Source organism: Notothenia rossii (assembly GCF_949606895.1).
Source record: "Notothenia rossii genome assembly, chromosome: 4".
NCBI lineage: Eukaryota > Metazoa > Chordata > Actinopteri > Perciformes > Nototheniidae > Notothenia > Notothenia rossii.
In genome coordinates this window covers 66379521-66401302 of record NC_136902.1, presented here as the reverse complement: position 1 = coordinate 66401302, position 21782 = coordinate 66379521, and the positions used below count along the sequence as shown (strand labels likewise).

Here is a 21782-nt window from a genome sequence, read left to right as displayed (position 1 = left end):
GTGTGTGTGTGTGTGTGTGTGTGTGTGTGTGTGTGTGTGTGTGTGTGTGTGTGTGTGTGTGTGTGTGTGTGTGTGTGTGATCAGTGTGTTTTAACCAGAGAAATGCAGTCACTAGGTTGGAAACCCGATTTATCCGTGTCTGCAGTTCCTTCATGTCTATCCGTGTGTGTATTGTCTCCTCCTGCGCTCATGCACCACAGAGCCCCTGACCTCCAGACAGAACTCCATAGATGGAAACTCCGCAGGTAGATGGATCTCTGCGTCCAGGAGTATTTATTTCTTCTGCTTTTCTTCTTTTTGTTCAGCGGGATTTAAACATACGTCTCAAACAAGGTCTGAAATTAACTGGATTTCTCTGTAGAGTAAAGTGAAGTTATTTAACTCACTCAAAGAGCTCCCCTATTGTTTACTTTACATTAATCTAGGTTGAGTTTGAAGGGATGCTTGGGGTTTGTTTTTGGGACTTGTCTATTGGCATTGTATTTCTCTTAGTAAATGACAGGAGGACAAGTATTGGAGCTAAGCAATAAGCTAAGCCGAACTTTTGTCTATGGTAGCAGCAGCAGAACTAACCTAAAAAGAAAGCCCAACAAAAAAAACAGATTAACTGTCGGCATCACTCTCTGCTTGGTTTCCATGCTGTACCTTCAGTCCATTTCTCCAAACTGCTGACCATCTCCTGCAGCTAACACACGGTTGATGGATCTAATACAAGCATTCTTCAAACAATGTGAATCATCGCTTTAAGCTACCAGGGGGCTAATGAACCTACCAGACAGAGGAGAGGCAGAGCATTATACAGCAGACAGCCTGGCAGCCTGGCAGCCAACCAATCGGGAAGCAGCTTCAACAGACCAAAGACTGTATGTACCTTAAAAATTCAAGTCCTATCTAAAACTAAAGCCTGGCTGGCAGGTTACTCTTATTGATTTCTCCATCAAAGGTAACATTTACCAGAACTTGACACTTGGCAGCTGTTCATTTCAGACCCCGTCTTCATCCTCGTCTCTTCTTCATCTCTGGTGTGTCGTTAACTCTTTCCCAGCGAACATTTCTTTTCATCTTTCTTTTTTGGGTCTGTTACATCGAAGCAGGCTTTCGTCTCCCATCAATTTTCTATGAATGTTCCTGCTGCTGGAGAATAAATCTTGCATGTTCAGCGTTCAGTGAGCTCCTCCTTTTTGAGATATCGACCTGGACACTTCTCTCCAGATGTGAGAGCTTATTAGACGGTGCACAGCAGCTTGGAGTTGAGATGGGAGAAGTTGGATGGACTCTGAACTTTATGGTGAAGGGTTTAATGGGCTTTCTTGCAATCATCCTTAAGCTTGGTTACGAGTGCATTAGGGCCATTGTGGGAAGAAAACAAACTATTAAGAAGCCATGGAACGAGGGTCATATCCGAGGAAAAACTGTGATTTAATAATTATCTAGTTATTTTACTAGATAAAATCTGAATAAGTTGTGATTATTTTTTTCTAAAGGAACCACATGACGTAAAAATCATCCTACAGTGGATGACGTTATCGAACACTTTGCAATCAGATTAAGCAATAAGGGAAAAAAGTTGTGGTTTTTTTGTCCAGAATCTACGGTGGCTGACTACGGTCAACCGCCCGAAAACCCAAAACACTTCCATCAGCAGAAATGCTCTGCAGCTTCGGAAACGATCCAAATATAAAAACAGAAATATGTGAAAACACACTGCTCATACAAAAACACATTTTTGTTTTTATATTTGCATAGTTTCTGAAGCTGCAGCGCGTTTCTGCTGATGGAAGTCATTTGGGCTGTTGTAGTGCGTTTGCACCTGTCGGCCACCGTAAGGATCACCATATTATTGTAAACATCCAGACTTCGAAGACAAATTGCTGTAAATCGGTCGATTTATAAGAAAACCACAAACTGACTTAAAGGAGGAAAGATATCCCCATGTTCATATTGCTGAAGTGAAGCCATCTGGTCCCTTGACAACCAAAATATGCACTACTGTATATACACAGATTTTTCTCAAATAATTTTTGTTTTGTTTTTTACAATATCTTTTGGGCGACCAGTGCCTTGAAGAGTTCTAAAGGGGAGACAGAGGGGGTGACACGCATCAAATAGTCCCAGACTGGATTGGAACCCTAGTCCTCCGCATAAAGGCCCAGAATATATATATTTTTAATACATTTATTAAATTGCTCTCCTGAATTAAATGTACCATTTTATTTTCAGAGAAATGTCCTCTTATTTTCCCTGATTGTTTTCTGTCAATCTCTTGAGCTTTTTCTCAGAATATGACTCCTGTCCCCTGACACAATAATGTTTTTATTTGTTTAACTTACAATGGCCATCGTACTCGTGTTACTGAGGGAGAACATCATTATATCTTTGGTGCATAGGGGAGGCGTGTGGCGCAGTGGGGTAGTGGGTTACCAGTTTGGATCAGGGGGTCACAGGTTCAAACCCCACTGCAGTCAGCATGTCGTTGTGTCTCTGGGCAAGACACTTCACCCTAAGTTGCTCCTGTGGGGATTGCCCACAGTATTGAGCATGTAAGTCGCTTTGGATAAAAGCGTCTAACAAGTGTTCTGGTCATGCAGTCTGTGGGTGGTGCTAGTGACGGTTGTGGTTATTCAGGATTGAGATATTCCATCTTCCGCTTCATTTTAATGTCAGAACGTTCACTGATCATCTCCCCCCCCCCCCCCCCAGGTCAGCAGGTGATCGATGAGCAGCGGCGGCGCCTGGCGGAGCTGAAGCAGCGCGCGGCGGTGGAGGCTCAGTGCCAGTGGGAGGCGCTGCACGGCTCTCAGTCCCACCTCATGACCTCCCCCTCGCCCTCCTACTCCCCCATCATGTCGTACAGCCACGGCTCCGGAGGCGGCCCCCCCCTGGTGCACCACTCCATCCTGCACCACCACCCCCCCTCAGCCGGGGAGCAGCCCTACGACACCCTGAGCCTGGAGAGCTCCGACAGCATGGACACCAGCATCTCCACCGGCAACAACTCGGCCTGCTCGCCTGACAACATGTCCAGGTACACAGGCAGATCCTCTCTCCTTTGCCTGGGTGGTGGGTCGTTTTGGGTTCTTTTGTATAAATTAAAATCGCCTAAATAATGTTTACAAGCCTGAGATTATTTAAATGATCTCCCAATGAAAGCAAGGACTAAATACGACTTTTCTTTCAAAGACTATAGCTGCATTCATATGATACATAATTTTCTCAAGGTTGGGCACAGAGTTTTGCGTCTAAAACAACCAGTTCAGTTTGGTTCCGTCCTTTACTAGCTTGTGCGCTACATGCATCCTTAATCTGATTGGTTGTGCTTTGAAATGTCAGCGGTAAACAAGGTCATAGTTGAAGTATTTTTAATAATTTTAGCGCAGCACTCGACTTTCAGCAGTGCTGCACCGATCTCTCCATAGAAAAAGAACGGGGAATGTCAGCGCAGAGCCGTTTAAGATGAGGCGTTGATAAGATGGCACCGACATCATGGAACACTTACCGTGACGATATCGACATGGAATATTGTTGACAAAAAAGGATAAACTAATATCAAGGAGTCGAACCGCATTCTGTGCCATGGAAACCGCATACGGGCCGCAATCTCTAACCACTGAGCTATCCGGCGTCCAAAATTCCTTTACTTATTGACAAAAAGGAAGAGACACATGCATCACCAAATTCCTGAAGTTTAAGATAACAATTTGGAAAGCAAAAACAGGTTTTAAAAGAAAGAAATGAAAAGGATTAATACATCCATTGACGAAAACAGTTTTTATGAACTTAACTAATTACATTGTTAGGGTTTTATTAAAGTAGATTAAAATGCCAAGACTTTAAGTAAGCTAAAGTCACTTTGTGGTTCTCTGGGATTTAAATAAAAATATTGATTTTTAATGCAATTTTAGACGTTTTTACATGCGTCGTTGAAATGGAAATAGTTCACAATACTGCCTACAGCTATTGCCCTGCAGATAATGTTTGAGCCCCAACTCACATTAAACTGATTTGATATGAAATGATGTAGTTGTCAGATGTAGAAGTCAGGATATCAATTGCTCAGATGGATTTTGAAGTCAGGTGGAGGTTGTGTGCTAACCCTGTGCTGCTGCGTTTGATTCAGCTTCGGAGGAGTGGACACGCTGAAGATCGAGGAGATGGAGAAAATGCTGAAGGAGGCGCATCTGGAGAAAGCCAGACTTATCGAATCGCGGGTAAGACTGGATAATAGAGTTACTGTAAGAGTATATGGATTATCCAGAATCCATATGGAGAGATTGATGGGTTTCTGTCAATAGCTCTCACTGATCTCGATTTTTGATAAAAAAAAGCTTCTGGGTAGCAACTCCAGGCTTTCATTCAGATTTATTGGCCTCCACGTTTCAAACATCTTCCTCTCTTTGTGTCCTGATGAAGACGAGGAGACTGAAATAAAAACATCTTCTCTGCTCTGAAACTCCTCCCACACTTCTCCTGTCACTGAGCAGCCTTTGCTTCACTAGTCCTTTATAAATAATACACTCATTTTGTCAGGTTCTTTGGGGGTTTTGGCCTTTTTCCAATGTGTGCCTGAACCGCTAAGGCTGGAGGACAACATGGGACACATCGTTTTGTTTCTTCGTCTTTATTTGAAGTCCTTGAAACCTATGGAGACAGACGGGTCATTATCTGGAATGTTCAGGTTGAAAACAAAAGGTGTCTCTAATGCCGCACACACACCCTTTGGAGGCTTTACGGAACATATTAGAGCGGCCGTAATAATATCCGCCTTTTTATCTGAGGAGTAAGATGACATCTCTATACGCTTATTGGGATTACAACAACTAAGAATCTGACATCTCAGTATATAAAAGTCATTCATTATATATATATTTTCTCATAATTTATGTTGCAAATGTTGCACCTTTTAATAAGTTCTCTTTTTATTACTCATTAAATTATTATCCTTAAAAATGTTGCTTTTCAAATAAGAAAACGTGTTTAATTACAATTCTATAATAAGCCTCACCGCACAATCCCAAACAAATAAATAATACAAATTAAGAATACATAAAATACAACATTTTTTAACGACAGTTGTGGTAATAATTGATCAAGAATTAAACTAATAATGACATAAGAAATATAAATAATTATTATAATATAACTATATCAAAATTGGTTTAGGAAATACCTCTGTGGGTTTAGTTTATTTTACCTTCCTCCTCCATCTCACATCAAACAGCTGGATGTAACCCTTTGATTTATTTTTTACAAGTTCAGTTTTAACTATTTATAAAGTAAGTCAAGCTGATTTAATCCTTGATGTCTCCTTTGACTCAGATCAGTTTGCCTCGATGGACCATACTAACTAATAATAACTCCTCTCATACATGGATAGATAATGAATCTGTAAACATGTTTAGAATAGTATGAAGTTACTTCATGTCACCATAAGAGCTTTTTTAGGTTTCCAACCTAGTGACTGCATTTCTCTGGTTAAACAACACTAAAACACACTGACACACACACACACACACACACACACACACACACACACACACACACACACACACACACACACACACACACACACACACACACACACACCAAAATTCCCCCCATTTTGCTGACAGATTCATTGTGAAAGTAATTTTTCTGGCAAAAATATCAGAACCGTTAGTTTTCTCTTACTGTATATGGAGATGTCCTGCTTTCATAACATGTTAAGGTGAATATTTGTTGCTTTTAAACGGACAGAACAGTACATTGCATGCATCACCCAGGAATCTGAGAGGCTGGGATGCACATTTTTCATATTTTTTTTTAGTCTGATTAATCGATGAATCCCAAAACAAATTGTCAGATTTATCTATGATGAAAATAAACTGTATCCGTTCAAACTCCAAACAAACGTCCCTACAGAGCTGTGAGAGCTCACTGAGAGCGGATCCATCGCTGCTGCCGTCATTAGTCTCTGACGTCACTTCAGATGAATGAATACGAATTTCTTAAAGTCAAATTCAGGACTGTATTATAAACAACGATGCACAATTTTGTTTGTATTTCTCCCCTCCAGAGGCCTGTACTACGAATCCAGTTCAACAGACCCTGGACATGTTTGAGTTATCTAACCCTGACAAACGAGATCTCGCTAAGCGGTCCTACGACGCTGGTTATCAACTCGGTAACTCAAGCCAGGGTTTCTCTGTCCGGCTGAGTGCGCATTCACATGAAAGGGGCGGGGTTAGCAACATTTGACCAATCATGATCATCGGCGGTCCTTAAAATTGAGAGTCGGAAAGTCTAAGCTCCAACCCCCAGAATTCATTCTGTTAGTCAAGAAAACTCTCCTGGTGAATGCTTTCCTCAATCTGACAACATGTACCCCTCCCTCATCCACCTGGGCTGCCACACCAGCAGCCACGGTGCTGCAACTGAGGCTACACTTCCAGGTCGATGAGGGAGGGGTACATGTTGCAGGTCGATGAGGGAGGGGTACATGTTGCAGGTCGATGAGGGAGGGGTACATGTTGCAGGTCGTTGAGGGAGGGGTACATGTTGCAGGTCGATGAGGGAGGGGTACATGTTGCAGGTCGATGAGGGAGGGGTACATGTTGCAGGTCGATGAGGGAGGGGTACATGTTGCAGGTCGATGAGGGAGGGGTACATGTTGCAGGTCGATGAGGGAGGGGTACATGTTGCAGGTCGATGAGGGAGGGGTACATGTTGCAGGTCGATGAGGGAGGGGTACATGTTGCAGGTCGATGAGGGAGGGGTACATGTTGCAGGTCGATGAGGGAGGGGTACATATTGCAGGTCGATGAGGGAGGGGTACATGTTGCAGGTCGATGAGGGAGGGGTACATGTTGCAGGTCGATGAGGGAGGGGTACATGTTGCAGGTCGATGAGGGAGGGGTACATGTTGCAGGTCGATGAGGGAGGGGTACATGTTGCAGGTCGATGAGGGAGGGGTAAATGTTGTCAGATTGAGGAAACAATTCACCAGAAGAGTTTTCTTGACTAATAGAATGAATTCTGGGGGTTGGAGCTTAGACTTTCCGACTTTCAATTTTAAGGACCGTCCTATTGACCAATCACAAACATGGAGAAGCGTACTGACAGCGCAGCGTCATACTTCCTGAATGAAAAGTTCACTTTAATATTAGTCAAATATGAAGACGTTAAACTTTAAACATCCAAGACTTAAACACTTTATCCAGGATCAAAGCCACATAGCTGCACCTGCAAGGTGAATACAGCTGGTAAAAGAAAAGAAAAAGTGTTTGAAAGCGTACATTAACAGGTTTATGATATCACTGCCCCGTCTAAGACACGATCTGACTTTAATTACATTTGACTCGAGTGTTTCGTCAACTTAATGTGTTGTTTAAAATAATACTTCTGCATACAGTATGTGACACTGAGTGTTGCACGGCCAGATACGGCTCAAGAAGCTGACTCAGATAAGGAAATATATGATGCATTATGATGTGATATATGATGTGATATGAATGATAATGGGACACATCGACATCTGCACTCACAGTGCCGCGGACAGTAGCCTACGTAATGTTACTTTGATCCGGTTACTTATGTTGTGGCAGATATTTAATTAAGCTTTCTTAATGCTAATGTTATAATAGTCAGATTGCTCTGAAGATGGGAGGTGATATTCTATTAATGTTCACGTTCACACAGTCAGTTGATTTTTGCCTGCAACCTAACCTGTATTAGCTGCTCAGCATAAGTTATCATTGAGATCTAGCCCCTTAAGAAGAGAACCAGCATCGTAGGACCGGAAACCCCGAGTTTACCCTGAAGTTAGCTCGCTAAGCCAAAATCCGGCTTCGTAGTACAGGCCTCTGGTTGCCTTCAGGTCTCTGCATGTAGATATGATGTAAATAAACAAGTGTGTGTTCCTGTCTACGCTTTCATTCTAACTTTACCAAATAGCCAAGAGCACCTTTGCTTTAGTCAAAGAGGCGGAGCAGCTCTCACAGAGAAATGTACATGAAGGTCTGCTGAGTTCTGGCTGTCAGCTGCATGCTGTGCAAAGCCCTCCATGGGTCTAAAGTACATCTGAATGAAGCCCTCTGTCTGTCCTGCAGGAGCGAGAGGGCCTGGCTCGCCGTCAGATGCTGGAGGAGGAGAGGAGGAGGAGGGAGGACGCAGAGAAGAGGCTGCAGGACGAGACCTTCCACCGGCAGCAGCTGGTGGAGCGGGAGGTCAAGATGAGGGCCAAGAACTTCGCTCAGGTCAGTGAGGAAGAGGGGGTCGAGTCTGAGGGGACAAAGAGCCCTGAACTCAAGCTTCAGGTTGTAATGGTTAATGGTATTCAATATTATTCAAGTTGGATTACCCAGGTACCCAGGACGTCACAAAACAACAAATCTCTATTAAAAAAAAAAAGATGCAAACAATTAAAGATACAGTACTCATATGTGTAACGATGGATCACAATTTTAAATTTTGAATTACTATATATAATAATAATAATAATATGTATTTAAATAGCATTTGCAAGAGTTTTAGCTCAAAAACTAATACAAAAGCAGCAATTAAAAAAGAATAAATAGACCATTAAAAGACATTTCATTATATAATGAAATGTCTTTTAATCAAATACATGTGAAAGTACAGGAAACAAAAAACATTAGCAATAATTAATCAATAAAAACATTTAGAGAATTAGTTTAAAAACACAACAAAAGCAAATTAAATTAAATGTTTTAAAACACTTTTTTTTTTAAATCAGAATTCTGATTATAATCTCAGAACAAAAATAAAATCACTTTTCAAATGTGGCCCTCTTGCTCTTCTGTGGTTAAAGCTCTTTTGTTTTTTAAACCCAGCAATAAGAGATCTAAGAAGTAGTACATTATTATATAAAGTCGGAGAGTGTGAGAAGTAGACTTTCACTACTGTGAGTCAATGGAGCACAGCTCAAACTGAAAACAGACTCTTTACTTTGGGGTTAAGAGTCCAGCAGCACAGTTCTGAATACATTCTCTAACCGTGAGCACTGTGGTGTATTCGCTCCCCTCAGGCCCGTCCTATGACCCGCTACCTGCCCATCAGGAAGGAGGAGTTCGACCTTCGCTCCCACGTGGAGGCGTCGGGCCACAGCGTGGAGACCTGCTACCACCTCATCCTCACCGAGAAGATGTGCAAGGGCTACCTGGTGAAGATGGGGGGGAAGATCAAGTCCTGGAAGAAGCGCTGGTTCGTCTTCGACCGCCTCAAGAGGACCTTCTCCTACTATGTCGGTAAGAAGTGAGGAGGAACATACTGAGGATACTCGGTGCTGCGGGGTCGTTACCGTGACGATTTACTGTTCAAATCCAGGTCCAATGGCGGCAGGGGGGATAGGTGGGAGGGAACCGTGAGAGTTCAGCATCCTGACAGCCTGGTGGAAACAGTCGTTTTTTTGTCTGGTGTATAATACTATATCTGCTCTTAAAGATTTTTTTTAAATTGTTGAATAATGATGAAGTAGCTTGTTCCAAAGGAAGAAAAGTTTTTCTCTTAATTTCAATGAATATTGATTAACATTGACTCTGAGCCCCTTGTGGAATATGAATGAATATCTAAGGAAGACTTTAAAAAAGTCAGAACATGTTCGAGTATCTGCAGTAAACTTCCCATTTAACATGTGAGGTGTGCGAGTGGCAGCAGCAGACTGTAATGTGCTGCTCCAGCTCGGGGACTCTTGTTCCACTCGGCCCTTTGAAGTCCTCACAAGGTTCTGCTTCAAGCTGTTTAAAGCGTACCTTGTTGAAAGCGAGCCGGGGTGAGGAGGTGTGCTGAGATTACTCCGCCGCTAGTTAAAATGCTCGCAGCGCGGCGCTCTCTGAGGAGGCTGATTGAGATGCACCGCTCACCCTTGTCTGTTGACCTTGAACAACGAGAGGCGACGAGTCACGAGCTAATCCACGCTAAGCACACTGGGAGTTTAGATGCAAGCCAAATGAGATGCTAATGCAGGGCTGTTTGAATGCTAAAGAGGTCATTAACAGATAATGGCTGCGTATTAAAAGGAAATTGTTATTCCTGGAAATGAGGCGCCGTGTTTTCTACCTACTACTCTTTAAGTTGGCTTGTGGAGTGTTTGTGCCTGGAGGTAGAGACGGCTGTTGAGTTCCCCACCGGTTCCTCACTGCAGTTCTGCAGTGGCTGATGAAACAAACTGCAATGATGTACCAGAGAAGCGTAAGAATGCAGGCAAGTCTAAAATACAATGAGAGCTCCATCGGTTTGAAAACACGGGGAAAAAGTGCTGCGCTTGTCATTTTCCATCCATCATCGGCAACCATAAATTGGTCATGATCAAAGTTTGATTCCTCCCTTCTTTTAACGGTGTTATTCTAGGTGACACCCAAGAGAAGTCTGTCTTTGCCGATGTGTTTAAGTCTTGGATATTTCCCCTCCCACAGACAAACATGAGACCAAGCTGAAGGGAGTGATCTACTTCCAGGCGATAGAAGAGGTGTACTACGACCACCTCCGCAGCGCCACTAAGGTTTGTAGTGGATGGACTCTGACAGCTTTCCTCATTTATTTTCACACTTTATTTGCTTTCCTCATGCACTCTCTTTCATTTAAAACTCTGCACATTCTGCCGTTTGCTTCTCTTCTCCTCGGTTTGTGCTTTTGCTTTGGCCGGCTGCTGTCACAGAAGGGATTTTTCAACTTGAATATGACCAGTGTATGTATGAGCCTTTCTGTTCTCTCCCTTTTACCCCTAACTGAACCCTGGGTGTCCAAACCAAACACTGTGTATTGTGATGGAGTGAAACAGCCTGATGATGCATGGTTCAGATCTGTGTTGTGTTAACGCAGACACAAGCCTTAGTCTTGTGTGAAAATGTAGTGTTCAGTCCTGTTTGATCCCTTTGTCCATCCCAGTTCTCCCAGTGTAAACTAGTTTTATAAAGTCCCTGCTGATAGACGAGGTATGGAAGCCTTTACGGGCCAATGAGAAAAAGTTGTCATTTGTTTTAAATTCATGGATGATCTTTTGGAACAGGTGAAAATAAAAACACAGGCGGGTAAGTTTTGTTTGTTTTAGGATATTTATTTGCGTTGCAGTTGTTGTAATACTACATTTTAACACAAGAGGGCACTACCCTATATTCTAAATAGGAGTAAAATAATCAGATTAGTGCTGATTGAAATACATTTTAAGGCCAACAATAACAAAGTCACATGCTAACACCATAGATTACCCTTTGTTTAAAGTGCAAAAAAGAAAAACCCACATATGATTTCAGCCTTTTAAATTTCAACAACTTAAATGATCATTTCTGTTTCCTGTCTCAGAGTTTAAAGTGTGTAGATTCATAGGCTCTATTGTCATATGCACAATAGCTGCTGGTAGTTTTGAAACTCTTAAACCCCAGGCTCCTCCAACAGTACAACATATGTGCAATTATAAGATTTAGGGATATAAAATAAGGAAACAGTACGTTAAATCAAATCGGTATGGTCCACTGCAATATGGGGAGGTATGAATGAGGTGATTGTATAGATAGATTTGTATTTAAGGGATAATGTGAAGCAAGGCGTTCATTATGGAAAAAGAATACGGACAGGGTGATCACAAAGCCCGATGAGCCTGCTTAATACACAGCCACATATAGTGGTGTGTTATCAGGTATTAACAACCTCTGAAATATCCGAATTGACCAATTAAAATCAAGTATTCAATTAGGAATGTGTAATCGTTTTGTTTTCATATATATATAAAAACATATATACAATACAATTGAAAATGTTTCAACATTAAGCAATTGGCATGTAGAATATATGTAAATAATCAAAAACCATATATTTTTTAATTTGCCTCCCAAGGCTTAAAGGAGATACAGTTACCGTAATACATATCATTTCTATCTTGAGGTAGACTTTGCTTGAAAATCTGGGTAATGAGAACACCAAAAAAGATTTTATTTAGGGTTTGACAGAACCATTAGTGCTCTCTCTTCCTTCAACTCTTTTTCAAAGAAACGTCTCTGTGTTGTTCTCGGCCATATTTCTGTTCTTTATGATCCACGCTGAGTGCTGCTTGTCTTGAGCCTCACACATAAAGCTTTGCTGCCTCCTCATCGTGTGTGTGTGTGTTGGCCTGTCGCGATACTCTGCCTCACTGTGTGGCTCTGATCAACTCTGCAACTTTGATTATACTTGTCACTTCCAATGTCACATTACAGAGAGAGACTATAAAGTCTGAGGCACTTAGACACAAAGATGACACTTTAGAATGAAAATGATGCAGAGTGTAACATGTGTGTAAGGAATAAATCAATTGTACAGTAGGATGGGTGGTTCGCCTCTAAAAACACCAGTTTAATGCAGAAGACACCCTTAAAAGTTTACTTGTCATATGGATTGTTGACATTCATATATCTTGGACTGCTTGGTTTTTGACAAAAACTCGACAGCATAAGTATTCTTGTATTAATGCTCGTATTTTGGGCTGAATTGAATACAGATGTGTCTGTCATACTTTACTTTTCAGTCCCAGAGCCAAGTGTTGGTTTTTCATAATTGATTTATTGTTGTTAATGTTTTTAAGGTTGAAATGTATCATGTAAGAGATCCTTACATGGGTGGCCAGGATCCCAATGCTGCACATTATCCCACCTTTAACATGACATAATAAACCAATTAATTGACTCACAATATCGTTTAAAAATGAACATATTGCTTCAGCAAGTTAAAATACTCCACTGCATACCAACGGCTGGAACTGCGACATAGCAACGTAACTTAAAATGGCGGCAGCACTGATCGAAGTTTTCTGTCCAAGCGGTTCACATTTTCTAGGCAAGGATCCAGTCTCTAAACACGGCCAGAGCCCATAGTGTTCCTGTTAGAGCTCACTTCCTGTCTGTCTTCTTCTGTTGATTTTCACTGTCCTCTAGTCATTTAACCTCTTCACATATATTGGACCATCTTCCTTGTTCTTTTCTTTACTGGAGACAGTGTAGCCATCATGAATCCAAATGAAGAAGATTCAGTTTCCACTCTGTCGTACACACACATGCGTCCACAGGTCATACATTACACACACAGTAGAGAGGTCAGAGCGGAGGGAGGCAGCCAGTCTAGCCGGCGCCAGTGAGCGGTTGGGGGTTAGTTGCCTTGCTCAAAGGCACTTTGGCAGTGGCCCAGGAGGTGAACTGGCGCCTCTCCAGTACCAGTCCGCACTCCGTATTTTTTTTTGTCCTATCGGGACGTGAACCGGCGACCCTTCGGTCCAAAGACCAATCCCCTACAGACTGAGCCACTCCCGTTATGTTTGTGGGTGCCACAAATATAAAAATATGTATTAGAAAAGTATAAAATTGTGTTTTTTTGTTAGGGGTATCCAAACAAATTCAGACTTTTTTTTCAAACTTCCAAATCAGAATCCAATACTCAACCAATCCATGTAATTTAGACGAAAACCCAACTGATTTTATAGTCCTGAATAACAAAGAATTCTATTCTGAACCACTAAAGGTCTAATTTGTATTTTCTCTCTCCTTCTTCCAGAGTCCGAACCCCTCCCTGACGTTCTGCGTGAAGACCCACGACCGGCTGTACTACATGGTGGCCCCCGCAGCGGAGGCCATGAGGATCTGGATGGACGTGATCGTCACGGGAGCCGAGGGATACACACAGTTCATGAACTGAGACACACAGTGCGGACCGTTTCGGCAGGGACTCTTCCCCCACTTCCCTCCCCCCCCACAGACTCTACAGACACTTCTGTTGCCGCTCTGGCGGACACAACGCCTTGTTTGTTACTTTTTATTTTCACACTTTTATTTGACTATGTAGACGTTTTCACTTCCACATTTTCTACGTGATTCAGCTCGGATTGAAAAAGGGAGCCCTTGGAGGGGACACACACATCTGTATATAAACCAAAACCTGTCAAAGACTTTTAAAAAGCCTTTCTATATTGCCAAATGGAGACCTTTTAGTTACTATTTGTCGAACGTTTTGTATTTTGTTTTCATTTCTTTCTTTGTTTTTTTTTAGAGAATATTGCCAAATGACGTCATGCCAATGTTTGAGTGTTCCATCATGAGTACGTTTAGTTAAGACAGAAAGAGTTTAAAATAATCCGCATTGAAAAGAGTTAATGAATTATTAGAAATATATTTGAAAGAATCTTATTGTGAATGAAATGTGAGAAAAAGTCAGTCAACAGGACCTGGAAATGATTTTAGTCGACTCTACGTGAAACATTATATATGCTCACCGCTCACTTCACCTGAATGCTGCTAATACTACACCCGGTGCAGCATCAGGGATCCTGAGCTACATCCAATTTCTTCACATCATCATCATTGCCAGCCTAAAGCCACACAGTGCAGTGCTACAGGACACCACAGGATCAACAATACGGACTAATCCTGAACTGTGCCTTGACTTTGTGTTGACATCTACAATCGCATTAATGCTGTAAAGGCCGTATGTGGAAAGTTAGCATGCCTCTAGCATCCTTACAGGCAGATATACCAGAGGCCCTGAGTGCAGTGGGAATCGGCTAAGCCCCCGGGACGAGAGCCGGACGTTAAGGAGATGTTCCAAGTGGCCGAATGGTGGTACTACAGTTTCTTCCTGTGATGTCAATGGGCCAAAAAATACATTTTCACATTGATTTGCATTGGGAAAAAAATAAAGGTAAATCAACTATCCAGCTTGAACACCTGAATAGCCCCTATTTAAAGCATCAGGGTCTAAACGAATGTGCTTAAAGAAGAATTCAGCTTTATTTCCCTATCCATTCATTTGACTAGACAAGACTGGCATACTGGAGGCGGGGCTTAACACAAACTCAAGCGCTCTATTGGTCCAAAACCCCGGATAAAGTGATCCCGCCTCCAAAGCTTTATCCAGTTCTCTTTATACATCCATGGCAGCTAGTTCACTGGCATTACTGAAACTGATGGGGGAAGTCACAGATAATTGATTGCGGCCATTATGGGTTGTGCATCGTTTGCAACTGTTAATGAACCGTCTTAAGATCAAACAAAAAACACTGTTATTTTTACAAATAACAATATTTGCCAAAAGTAAGTTAACTTGTGATATGATGCAAACCCCCTGGAAATTAATTTGACTATTTTTAAATATATAATTAGCCTTTTTTGATCGTAGTCGTTTGAACTAACAAAACTGTTCAGTCAACTTTTATTTAACTTCACTGAATTGGAAGTGATAAAGACCCCTGCTTTGAATCCTCCCTGAGTGGAGGCTTGCATGCATGAGAGCGGATTAAAAAAATATCTCCAGCTTTAAAAGACTGTCGTCAAGTGTCGATCATCACGTTGTGAGTCTATAGACGGTTTGTAGTAAACAGATTCCGGATGCCGTTTGTTTTGTAGAATCAGACGACAAACTGGTTTTCAGAGCATGTGGAACTCGCGTTTCGTTTAACGATCATTTATGGTTGTGGTGCCTGAGATAGTTAAACGTTTACTATTAAGAATAGTGAAAATACCTTAATATATTCTGTCCCCTTGCCTTTACTTCCCCTTCTACGGAACCCCAGAGATAAATAAGAAATAATCTTTTTTCTCTCTCTCATATGATTTTAAAAATATCTGAAATGAAGTTGGGGAGGGAAAAAAAATGCCAGATAAAATAACATTTCTTTGGCCTCTGGGCTTCGTACACTGCACAGTTACCACGTGCAAACCAAACTATTCAACACTGGCAAGGCTGTTAAATCAGGTCTGTTGATAGTAGCTGGTATATACATTAGTTGTAATCTATGTCCAGAAGAAAGAAAACTAAATATACTGTAAAGAGGATGCCTGAATGAAAAAAATAATATTACTATTGAAATGAAACGGTATTGTATGAAAAAGACAATTGTGACTTATTTTTGTCATTTTAGAAATTTTATTGTCGGTCAGTTACATTGAAAATTGTATGGTAGTGATGTATCAATCTACCTTTTTGCATTTACTGGTACAGCAGAACACAGTAACACACCTATCACTCATGAGACTGTACTTTTCTAGAAAATAGTTTCTGTTTCTCACATACTCACACACAATACTCGGACCATACTGTGTTATTGGTACCCTGTATGTCTCATGCGTTATTTTCACGTATGAATAATATGGATTTTGTTAAATCTATTAAAAACAGAACTATTACACAATCTCTGTTTGCTGTTCTTCAACTCAGCGGGTTTTAATGTGTAGGTTCCAGTGTCCAGGAGAGACTGATTATTGCTTCATTAACAACAGTTACAGGACAATGGATCGGCAAGTAGAAACAAAAAAGAAAATGTTTAAAAAATGGTGGAATTCACTCAATAAAACAAAGCTAAAACCGTTCAAATGAGTAAAAATAAATGAAGACAGTCTAAGAAAAAAAATGAACATCTAGAAGTTTCTTTCTCCGACGCATTGATTCTGCCAAGTGAGTTACAGCTCGTTGATGACGTCACCTGGAAGAGAAAACTTTGTGTTATTTACTATTTCAATACGACACTTACAGAAACCCTAGTTTTGAATTCCACTTGGCACAACAGCAAGAATGAAGTCATCACAGATCTTAATGTTACTTACTCTCTGCACAGGGGGAGCAGTACTCAGTGACCGCCTCATCACCTGCAAATATCACCAGAAACAGCTGTGAGTAATACGAGGGAGGAAATACTGTGTCGTTGTATGGAAGCCATGAGAAGTTAGTAATAAAATGTTTAATTTGTTTTTATGACTTAGGAAAATGTTTTAAGTTCCTATTTCATCTGTGACAAATTAAAAGTTGGCCAGGATAAACTATTTTTAGGATGCGTTTGTTGTTGTTATTCTTATTCTTATTGTGGGCTCAAGAGGCGGGAAGTGATCCATATGAATCAGACATGTTTTCTTTCAGGTACATGCTCCCTGTGCTTGGAAGTGCTTTTAGTTAAAAAATCTGTTTGTGGATCGAAAAAGATGAAAAATCGTCCTGGCAAAACTCGTTTTCACAAATGACAACATTTTAATATTATTTATCTTAGAAAGATTTTCTTAGCATACCTTTTCTATAAAGTGTTCTTGACTCAAAGACAGGCGAGAAAACAATAAAAATCCAAATTATAAAATGGATCACAAGGGGAAAAAATTATAAATAATAATAAATCTTGCCTCTCAGGGCTTCCGTACATTTAGTTAACTTAAGGTGGGGTAGGTAAGTTTGAGAAACCGGCTCGAGATACACTTGTTATATTCCAAGGAATGCTCTTAACATCGCGATAGCAATGAATATCTTAACCCTCCGGTATCATTCGATTGGACTACGCAAATTAGTCATTCGCGACAAAAATGTCCACTGCAAAAGACTTTGATAAAAACATTATATTACAGTTTCTCGATTGCTAACACACTAAAATGATACATAAAGCACAATTATTTTTAACTGACGCTCAAATCTCCAAAACTCTAAACACGTTTTCAGCTTTTCACAAAATGTGCAAATCAACATGGCACTTTTTGCAAACCACTGCACACGTTTCTCCACGTAAGACACAGGAATCTGACATGAAGTCACGTGTTAGCTGATTTAAAACACTGATATTCAAAATGCCTCACACATGGACCAATCATCAAGAAACACGTTCCACCTGACCAAACACCTGATAGCATAATTGTTGGCTCATCAATCAGGATGTTAGCACTATAAAAAGACCACGGGTGAGTACTTTCTTACAGCAACAATGGAAGCCAACATGGAAGCAAGAGCAAGAGGTGGGGTGAGAGTGAGAGGAGGAGGAAGAGGTGGGTGAGAGTGAGAGGAGGACGAAGAGTACTCTAATGAAATGAAACGTTATCAACCATGGTTTGACGATGCGAGAGGCTGGACAGAGGGTTCAACCTAATCTAAGCCGATGTAGTGTTGCCTCTGTAATCCGGACCCTTAGACTTGAAAACAGGTTAGTTACCAGTTCTTAGCTGAGCTCTGCATAATTCATGATATATCAGTGCTTATATCTGTTGTGTGAGACGTATTTACTTCATTACTGTAATTGAATTGTTGGCATGTTGCATACTATAACTGTACAAAAGTCCTGCACAATGTACTGTGGTAAATTTTATGCAACACAGACACTGACCAACCACTATATCTTTGATGTTTATCTGAAGGACTGAGAAACAAAGAGGTGCAGGTGGAAGGCTAAGGATTTTCAATGAGGCACGGGTAGCAGCAGTTACAAACTGGGTTTTGGCAAACAATGCCATCACACTTAGAGAGATCCGAAGCATAGTAACTATGTGCTGAGATGCATGTGGCACAATGTTATATTTTCAACAACTTATTTGTATTTCTTCATTTACTGTATTTCTGTGTACTCAAGCAATCTTTCTCTGCAGAAACCTCTATGTACAGAGCATAGCCCCTAAAAGATGAAAGTGCTTTAGATTATGCTCAGCAGTGTGTAGTTGGGTAGTCAAACACTAGTATTATGAATGAAGTGTGTTATATTTGGTGCAAAAGTTTGCATTTGGTAAGTGTTTATGTAGTTTTGAGTGCAGTTCTTAATTTAGCAGGAGAAATGAGGTGTTTTGCACTTTGGGTGTGTTTTTGTGAATTGTGTTTAGTGTTCTAAGAAACTGAGCAATTTAAAAGAAAATGTGTGTTAGCAATCGAGAAAAACTGTAAACGGTTTTTTTCACAACTTTTTTGGGGTTCAATCTTTAAACCAACTTCCGCCCTAATATAAAATATCAAAAATGTAATCATTTTCAGGATTTTAACCCTTTAAATGCTATTTTGAATACATGAAACCGCTGTTTTTTTTCATGATGAAAACAGAGAAAATTAGTTATTTTCCAAAAAATACATATCTGGTGACTGGCTCTTTTTGTTTTATAACAGTAATTGGATATGTCAAAGATTAGCAACAAAATTGATTTTTTTGCATTATTAGTTTTTGCACAAAATCAGATTGAACCAAAAAGTTACATATTAGTCATTCGGGACAAAAATATCCACTTCCAAAAACTGCTCTAAAATGACAACAGATTAATATCTTTTCAAACTTTTTGGGGTTAAATCTTTCAATCAACTTCAGTCCTGATCAAAAATACCAAATGTTAAATTATGTTCAGGATTTTAACCCTTGAACTGCCAGTTTGAAAACATGAATTTGCGTTTTCTATGAAAAACACGCCCAAAAAGGCAGTTATTTTCCATATAATAAATGTTGGGGGGGGGGGGGGTCGGCTTTTTTTATTTTTATCACAGTCTTGGATATGGCAAAGATTAGCAACAACATTTATTTTGGTGGATTATTAGTTTTTGCACAGAATCAGATTAAACAAAAAACTCACACATTAGCCACTCGTGTCCCATCCACTCCCATTATAACCACATCTTTTGATCTCTCCGCCATACCGGTATAAAATCATGCATTTTGGAATGTCAGGGTTTTATATTGGAGGAAAATAGTTCAATTTGTCCTTTTTATTCCATATCACCAGATGTGACATTTTACCATTGAATTAAATGCTTGACATTTCTTGGTTTCTTTGCCTGTTTTATAATGGGGCCCTGACAGCCATTGGAATACATGTATGAAACTAATATGATAGGTGTGTTGGTATGGATGTGGAAGAGTGGTATCAGCTGAGAAATAAGTGTGTGTGTGTGTGTGTGTGTGTGTGTGTGTGTGTGTGTGTGTGTGTGTACAGAGACAATATACAGTAGATTTGGTTACAGCAAGTCGCAGTTTTCGCCTCATATCTCTCTTTTTCTCTCACTCCCTCATTCCCAAACTCATACACACTCGTACATATTAAACCTCCTTATACCTTGTGTGTGTGTGAATGATTGTGTGTGAGAATGAGACAGGACTAAGTGTGCTCTCATTGCGTTTTGTTTTTCATTTGTGCTGTTTCATGTGTCTTTGAGGTAAACTGATGTATGATCTTGACCCAGCTTGACCTCGATGTTTTGAATGGTTTAGAACTTCAAAGTCCTTTGATAATGTCTCTTTAGCAAACCGACATACACAGCCATACATACACTCCTTGAAGTAAATAAAAACACCTGGCTGCAAAGCCAAAGCTTCAAATATGTGTAGTTTGGCTGGATGGTCATTTCATTCCTGTGATACGCAACAAGCAGTAAGATGAAGAGGAGCTTCTCTGTGGGACAAGAGGTCTCATGCAGCCCGTAACTTCAGCTGCAGGACTCATCCTCTGAAACAGAAACTCCCTGAGAAGGAGAATCTGGTGTGGATCTCACCAGGGCTCGACATTAGGGACTGCCCGATGGCCCGGGGCCATCTAGTATTTAGCTCGGGCAATGAAGCCTCACCTGCTGGTTGCCCGATCGGGCAATCTATTATGCCAGCAGCTCGCGGATCAGTAATGAGTGACCCGACAGTAAAACTAAACATATCTATAACTAGTTTAGGTAGTTTGAGAGGTAATTAAAATAGCTACGTGTGATATTCTAACCTGAAGTGTGAGTTGTGTCCGCTCACTGCTGCATGTGATCATGCAGAGCTGCGTGTCGACTTGTCAGCAGCAGCTGATCTCTCTCTCCCGTCAGATTAGACTTCACTCGCGTTTATGTCCATATCGATCAGATCCAGCTAGTTCTAGCTAATGATAGGACTACCTGCTTATTAAAAGACACCTAAACAATAAGTGTCGCTATGCAACTGGGTGAGGCCACAAAGTATAGCGCAGCATTATGCATTTGTTTACATGCCCACCGGAACCCCGAGGCATTACCAACAGATCAACGCACAATCAACCCAGACAGGACATCTCTTTCTCCACATTAAGTGTTAGACATTATAATTGACTATTCTTGTCTGTCACATACTCTTCTTGTCTGTCAAATAAGTGGCGCAACTGAAGCGGTATTGCGCTAAAGGGAAATTATTGTGACCGAAGAGATTTAGATTTCCGGCTAACGGGAACTCCGACGTCCCCATTTTGTATGCTTCGCGGATGCGCTCGGCTCCTCTCGACTGCTGCTCGGGTCTGCTCGGTTAGCTTCCGGATGAGGAGGCATTTGTTCGACCAACTTACAGTAGATAACATTACAAACATTTTTAACAAAGGCCATAATAGTATAAATAATGTTTGTTTTGGCAGTTACAACTGAATGTAATGTTTTCTACTTTTTTACATCTGGGAAGGCATTTGCCTTCATCAGATGGAAAGTGTATTGACCAACAACTTAAGTATTTCTTATAGCTATGCAGGGCATGCAAGCGAACAAACAAGAGCAAACAAACAAGTGAAATGAAGAATAAAATTGAAATTGTACAATATAATATTGTGCTGGTTCATCTTATAATTCAGTCTAGAGAATGCACCAGACAGCATCTACAGGAAGACCTGGAAAAATCTAAATGTTCTAGGGGGAAGCCCCCCAGACCCTTCGTGCTATTTCGTCCGCGCGCATTTTTCAGGGCAATCTCTATTGGGCTCAGGGCCATCTGTAAATTAGCTTAGATGGCCCACAGGGCCATCTCCCAAAAATCCTTAATGTCATGCATTGCACACACACAAGGTATAAGGAGGTTTAATATGTACGAGTGTGTATGAGTTTGGGAATGAGGGAAAAAGAGAGAGAAAGAAAGAAAGATATGAGGCGAAAACTGCGACTTGCTGTAAACTAAATCTATTGTATATTGTTGTCTCTGTACACACACACTGTACATCCAGACACACACACACACACACACACATTTCTCAGCTGATACCACTCTTCCACATCCATACCAACACACCTATCATATTAGTTTCATACATGTATTCCAATGGCTTTCAGGGCCCCATTATACAACAGGC

At 40.9% G+C, this 21782-nt stretch overlaps 2 protein-coding genes across 15 annotated transcripts in view; one reads left to right on the top strand and one right to left on the bottom strand.

Annotated features, from left to right (window-relative positions):
- Positions 1 to 16141, top strand: part of phldb1b (pleckstrin homology-like domain, family B, member 1b) — a 137996-nt gene extending 121855 nt beyond the window's left edge. For 12 of the 14 annotated variants that reach the window (XM_079677767.1, XM_079677776.1, XM_079677769.1 and 9 more), the window contains 7 exons: positions 2701 to 3025; positions 4118 to 4208; positions 8085 to 8231; positions 9023 to 9242; positions 10410 to 10495; positions 10652 to 10681; positions 13513 to 16141. In XM_079677767.1, the coding sequence (XP_079533893.1) occupies positions 2701 to 3025; positions 4118 to 4208; positions 8085 to 8231; positions 9023 to 9242; positions 10410 to 10495; positions 10652 to 10681; positions 13513 to 13653 (1040 nt within the window). In that variant the 3' untranslated portion in view covers positions 13654 to 16141. The remainder of the gene's footprint in view (positions 1 to 2700; positions 3026 to 4117; positions 4209 to 8084; positions 8232 to 9022; positions 9243 to 10409; positions 10496 to 10651; positions 10682 to 13512) is intronic. The other 2 variants (XM_079677779.1, XM_079677772.1) reach the window with 1 other exon arrangement.
- Positions 16142 to 16143: 2 nt separating this feature from the next.
- Positions 16144 to 21782, bottom strand: part of LOC307034881 (alpha-2-macroglobulin-P-like) — a 47067-nt gene continuing 41428 nt past the window's right edge. The window contains exons 33-34 of the mRNA XM_079673808.1: positions 16554 to 16595; positions 16144 to 16432 (exon numbers count right to left, since the gene is read on the bottom strand). Coding sequence (XP_079529934.1) covers positions 16410 to 16432; positions 16554 to 16595 — 65 coding nt within the window. The 3' untranslated portion in view covers positions 16144 to 16409. The remainder of the gene's footprint in view (positions 16433 to 16553; positions 16596 to 21782) is intronic.